The sequence below is a fragment of the Vigna umbellata genome, chromosome 1, assembly GCF_029865625.1.
Source record: "Vigna umbellata cultivar VRB3 chromosome 1, Vumbellata_1.0, whole genome shotgun sequence".
Classification (NCBI taxonomy): Eukaryota; Viridiplantae; Streptophyta; class Magnoliopsida; order Fabales; family Fabaceae; genus Vigna; species Vigna umbellata.
In genome coordinates, this window is record NC_142165.1 from 26,660,831 (window position 1) to 26,667,289 (window position 6,459).

The following is a 6,459-nucleotide window of genomic DNA, read 5'->3' on the forward strand; positions in this document are numbered from 1 at the left end:
TATTTAATTGAAAAGCTTAATAATTGTTTTTGAAAATACCTTGCAAAGATATCTTCAACTTTTTACTCGCACATCAAGTTATAACTTTGCACTTTAAGTTGGGATGTTCAAGATATTCATTTCTTTAAAGTTGAGACATTTTGACTCTTAAGTCAGTTAAATGCATCAAGTAGTATTAATGACAATAATAATAGAATGTAATTAATTTACCTTGAATATTGTATTATTTATACAATGTTTAAGGCTTTTTACCTCAATGCATCTAATCCACGTGGTTAATTACCTTAATTAACTTTGTCTAATACTCTACTAATATGTTTTAGCCTTTACCTTAACTTAATCTCATTTTGTCAATGTTAAAGATGTGATTAATATAGTGTCACTTTGGTTGGGTATATTTAGGCCGAGTACATCTCGGCCTATATCTCAGTCCAGGTTATCGAGGTTAGTCGAACATGTATAGTACACTAGTCTCACACACTTAACATGACATATGTTCAAGTCTCTATGTTGCCATCATGATGTCACTCTTGGTTTGGTTGGTATGTGAAAAGAAAATTTGTATTTCCTTGGTTGGCTCACCTTATAGGTATAGTAGCCCCTTAACCTCGATAAGTGTACTGACAAAAATGATTGATTAATAGGTGTCAGACTTGCAAAGATCGATGTGACATCAGGGAGTCCAACAGTCATGAACCCTAATTGTTAGATCTAAGGAGATCTAATGGTTGAGATTGAAGAGGTGAAAGATGAAGAGTTGTGAAGACTTGACTATATATATGAGGCATATTTGTATCATTTGAGTACCTTATTCTAGCATTCTTCCCTCTATTACCGATAACCTCTCAAGAATTACAGTATTTTATAATGTTTAATAACACCAGGTATGTCATCTAGTAGTTCTAATGTGTCTTCTTTTGGTAAAGGATTGGGTAGTGACGTCTCTAGACCTATGTCGTCATCTAATGTCTCATCTTCACGAGGCAGAGAAGTGATCATAGAAACTCATGAGAATCCTGAGGACAAGATAACATAATCTAACTTGCCTAGAAGAAAGGGTTACAAATTGGGAGATCCTAAAGTCAAGGAGTAATTTTCTAAGTTTAAGTGGTCTTCCACTCTTATGTAGTGGGAAAACAGTACACACACACGCGTGTGTGCGCACACACACACACACAAACACATGCACACGCGCGCGCGCACACACACACACTCACACACACACACGCACTTGCACACACACACACCCACACCCACACACACACGTGCACACACACACACACTCGCACACGCACACAGACACATAGACACACACGCACACACAGTCACACTCACATACACAGACACACACACACACACAAACACACAGACACACACAGAGACACAAACACAAACACACACAAACACACACACATACACACGCACAGACACAGACACACACACACAACCACACTCACATACACAGACACATGCACAGACACACAAACACACACAGACACACACACAGACACAAACACAGACACACACACATACACACACACAGACATAGACACACACATACACACGCATAGACACATACACACACACAGACACACACAAACACACGCATACACACACCCGCACGCACTAACACACACACGCACAGACACACGCAGACACACACACAGATACAGACACACACACACACACACACACACACAGACAAACACACAGACACACATACAGACAAACACACATACACACATACACATAGAAACACACACAAACACAGACACAGACACACACAAACACACACGCACATACAACACACACACACACAAACACACACACACATACACACACACATAGACACACACAGACACACACACACAGACACACAAACACACACATACACACTCACACGCACAAACACACACACAGACACACACACAAAAGAGCAAAAGTAGAGGACACGATACACACATAAAGGAGCAGAAGTAGAGGACACAATACACACACGCACACACACACACATATATATAAAGGATCAGAAGTAGAGGACACAATATCTTTCTAGAGAATATGCGTCATAGATAACGACTGTCATGGCTGAGAGGGTTACGAATAAGAGTTTTTTGATATGTATTTGGCCTTCTTTATTCAACTTGATGTTCGTCTTCCCTTTAATGAGTTCATCATGGGTGTACTATGTCTTTTGAATGTCGCCCATACCGAACTTCATCCAAAGAACTAGGGATGCCTTCAAGCCTTTGAACTAGTTTGAAAGGCCTTAAATGTAAGTCAAACACCTAAGTGCTTCCTTCATTTTTACAGTACCCATCCTCGACATCTCCGTTACATGGATTTCTTTGAGTAGCCAAGGCAAATATTTTCTTTCTAAATCCTTTTTCTCATTCTTTTAAAAATTTTAAAACCGGCTACTTTTGGGTGACTATGAACCCAGCCAGTCGCTCTCATTTGTATGATAAGAGTGGTAACCCTAAGTTCCCATTCTACTTGACTGACAACCCATTAAGATATAACGACTAGTCTAGGAACTATATGAACGATGAGGATATGATACGTAATTCAGTTACACATCAAGTTCATATTACATACTCATAATCAATTCATATATCAATATATCAATTCCATCTATACAACAATCTATATTATTCTACCATATCACACTCAAGTCATAATTCATTTGATTGAAAACAATTATAATTTAAATTTAGTTTCTCTTATCTCATCTTGATTCACCCTCCTGAAGCTCTCAAAATACTCCTTTAACAACTTACCCTCACATATAATTATTTATACACATAGGAACATCAAATCAATTATTTGAACATACTACTACTAAGTAAAAATACACACATACAAAGAATCTAGTATGATGGAATCACATGCAACTAATTATACCTACATACAAAAGGAAAAAAACATATTTTACTTTAGAAAAAGAGCTAAAAAAGAATTTACTCTGTCCACGAATCTAATCGGATAGAATTTTCTGTTGTCAACCGAACAATAGTCTCTTATCAAAGAAAATATGAAGAACAAATTAAAAATCTTATAAAGAAACAAGAGAAAGATTAAGAAAATGATTTTTAGAGAAATAATAAAATTATATAAAATAACCTCAATAAAAAAAATCTATTTAAATTGAAACTTTTTATTAATAAAATAATTGAGTATCATTTTGTTAAATCTACTACAACTCAAACAATTATTTTCTAGATCTTCGGATGTTAGAAAGAAGGTCGAAAATATTTTTTTTTTAAGATTATTTAAATTTACGAGAAAATGTTACTATTAATTTTATTTACTTTCTTATTATAATATAACAAAATTAAAAAGAATGCAAAAAGGACTGAGATTTTTAAATGATTATGTAAAATCACATAACAAGTTTTCAAAATCCAATAATAAGGGAGTATAAACTTGTGAACTTGTGTGTTAAATTCCAGAAACTAATGATGGAAACTGAAGGAGTAAAGTGTTTGATAGTCTGAATAAGGTAGTCATGCATCAAACTTCATCATTCATTGGTGACAAAGCAAAATGACTGTGCAGTAATAGTTGTTCTTAGACCCATTCGTTAGCCCATAATGGCTCACAACCAGATTCTTTGGAATCTCCCAATACACAGATTAGTGCAGTCGATTTTTTTATTTTAACATGTTGAAAGATGGACCACTTCGCATCATGTGCCTCATGTGGCATGAGGTAACCCATAGTTTGTGGGTAATCAGTTTTATATTATGATTGTAAGAGAAATCCTGATGAGTCAATTTATTATGACAGAAGATGTTAAACTAATGGTGGTAAAGTACAAAAGAATCTGATTAGAGAATAGGTGAGGAGTGATGGTTCAGAAGTCCTATCTTTCATCATCAATGAGACTACAACATCATGGTAGAGTAAAGCCATAACTAGCTAGTGATTCCCGTGACACTTCCCTCTGCACAAAAGTTAACAACCCCTTCCTAACCCATCTCTACCCCTTTTTATGTATGTCTCTTCTGCCAAACAAAACCTCTGCTACACTCTATCACACTCTCTTCCTCTGCTCCATCACTTCTCACCAACAATATTGGTACATTTTACATTGAAGGACACGATGCAAGGTTCAACAGGGTCATTATTGAAGCAATTGAGTGTGAAGGAGGCTTGGAAATCAACATCAAGTAGGTGGGGTGGGATGGAGAAGGGGTGTGAGACTAGTTTGAGCCAAATGGAAGGTTTTTCCATGTATGGGAATGAGGACAGTGGGATGGTAGGGAAAAAGAGAGTGATGGTGGTGGTGGATCACACTTCACATTCCAAACATGCAATGATGTGGGCACTCACTCATGTAGCTAATAAGGGTGATTTGCTCACTTTGCTTCTTGTTGTACCTCCTCATAAGGCCTCTGAATCTTCCTGCTCTACCTTTCTAGTCAATCATCTTGGTTCCCTTTGCAAAGATTGCAAGCCAGAGGTAAATTCCTGAATCATATGTAGTCCTCAATACGTTATTCTTGAAGCTTTAACTTCATTTCTTATATGTTTGAAGTCATGAAGCATAGGCTATGTCACTGTGTCCATTCTGTCCATTTTTCATTTTCTTAAATTCATTGTGTTTGGTAGATCTTGAATTTTTTTTTAGTGAAGTTGGTCTTGAATCTTCAGTGCTGTTCAGAAAGAGGGAGCTATGATGTTCTATCCTTTTACCCTTTTCATTATTCAAAACAAAATCATGCATATTTCTTATGCCCATAACGTGTTTGAACTTTTTCTCTTCTTTAGAGGACAAAGGGTCTGAGATTCCTGTAATATTCCAGTTCTTTATTTTCACTTTCCAGAAGGAAATGATGAGAAAGCTCCCATGTTTCTTCAGCTTTTCATTGCACATTCCCCCTCAAAAAGTGAAAAATTTATTTATTTGCACTATGTTGATCTGACATAGGTGGAAGTGGAAGCACTTGTGATCCAAGGACCAAAACTGGCCACAGTGATGAGTCAAGTGAAGAAGCTGGAGGTTTCAATCTTGGTATTGGGCCAAAAGAAACCATCTCCTCTTCTTAGCTGGTAGGAATGTCCTTCAATGCAATTTTCCAACCTTCAATCTCAATTCTCAAACTTCCAAACCCTTTTTTATTCTTTTAATTTGGCTCTTTGCACTTTATGCAATAAACTACAGAGTGATAAACTAATAATTGAGAAATCGATGAGTACGATTTTGATAACTTTGTGATCTATTTTATATAGTATTTATTTACGTGTAACTAATCACAATTTTAGTTGCCATTCCTCTGTATCATTGCTCTATACCTTCCAAAATCCACCGACTAACAGAGCAGCCAAAAATGTATGAAAAGTGAGCTTTATGTATAAAATTTAGAGTTATAATTATTAAAACAATTAACAATTTTACCAGGCATTGTCAATTTGGCATAAAATAACTTAGTTATTTACATACTGAGAATAAAATATTATCGTCATGCAGTTTTACAGATAACTAATTTAGTAATTTACTTGCTGAGAATAGAGTATTATTATCATACCCTTTACAGATAACTAATTTAGTAATTTACATTGTGAATAAGAAATATTATTATAATGTCCTGTTAATGAATATGATGTGTTGAAGTAATAAAATGTTGTTGGACTGTGTAGAAATTAAATTTATCTAGATTACTATTCAGTATTTGAAGTTTAACTGAGTAATTGTTGCAGCTTGTGTGGAAACAACAGTATAAGCAGCTCAGAGGAGTTTGCTGAGTATTGCATCAACAATGCAGAGTGCTTGGCAATTGGAGTGAGGAAGAGAAGTCAAGGCAACAATGGCTACCTTATTAGCACGAGGTGGCAGAAGAACTTCTGGCTACTGGCTTAGATCCTGAGATTCTTCACTTTAGTTGCTAGTAGTAGCTATAGTTAGGATCTCACAAAAACCTTCAAATGCTGAAAATTAACACAATAATATGTGCCTTATATTCTAGTTCTAACATCATTGTCATTGTGCTAGTGAAATGACTCGGTGCATCCATTTACATATACTATATGATTAATTCAACATGATTGTGACCAATAACTTCTTCCAGCTCTTTTAGTCTAGCTGATTCTTTACTGTCAAAAGACTTTTTCGCTTAAATAGCATACATGAACCTGAAAAAGTCACCTTAAAAGTTTTACTTTTTAAAACTCAGAATTCAGTTTCGATTATCGAATCGAATTCTGAATTGTTATGAGGAGAAAAGCGACTGAAAATCTCCTTAATTGGACTTTCGATTATTTTTCATTTAAAAGTGTTCTTACCCGGCCTAGTACACATATTTTTTAAATTCTTTCTATCAAAAAGACTTTACTCTTAAAACAAAAATATTCTAAGTCTACGTCTCTCTCTTTAAGATCAAGAAGAAGTGTGCTTCGAGAAAGCATTTTGATGTTCACATTAGTCGCATGCGTGAGATAGTAGATAATGTTGTAATA

General features: G+C 35.4%; 1 protein-coding gene across 1 annotated transcript; it reads left to right on the forward strand.

Annotated features, from left to right (window-relative positions):
* The first annotated feature begins 3,832 nt into the window (after positions 1-3,832).
* Positions 3,833-6,061, forward strand: LOC124821494 (uncharacterized). The gene is made up of 3 exons (XM_047293379.2): positions 3,833-4,465; positions 4,934-5,055; positions 5,704-6,061. The coding sequence occupies exons 1-3, from the start codon at positions 3,995-3,997 to the stop codon at positions 5,861-5,863; spliced, it is 753 nt and encodes a 250-aa protein (XP_047149335.1). The 5' UTR covers positions 3,833-3,994; the 3' UTR covers positions 5,864-6,061.
* Positions 6,062-6,459: the final 398 nt, after the last annotated feature.

Bases quoted from the DNA above. Each gene is read 5' to 3' on its own strand.
- LOC124821494 (XM_047293379.2), top strand. From the start codon at position 3,995: ATGTATGTCTCTTCTGCCAAACAAAACCTCTGCTACACTCTATCACAC. The intron at 4,466-4,933 runs GTAAATTCCTGA...GATCTGACATAG, and splicing joins GCAAAGATTGCAAGCCAGAG to GTGGAAGTGGAAGCACTTGT. The intron at 5,056-5,703 runs GTAGGAATGTCC...TAATTGTTGCAG, and splicing joins CCATCTCCTCTTCTTAGCTG to CTTGTGTGGAAACAACAGTA.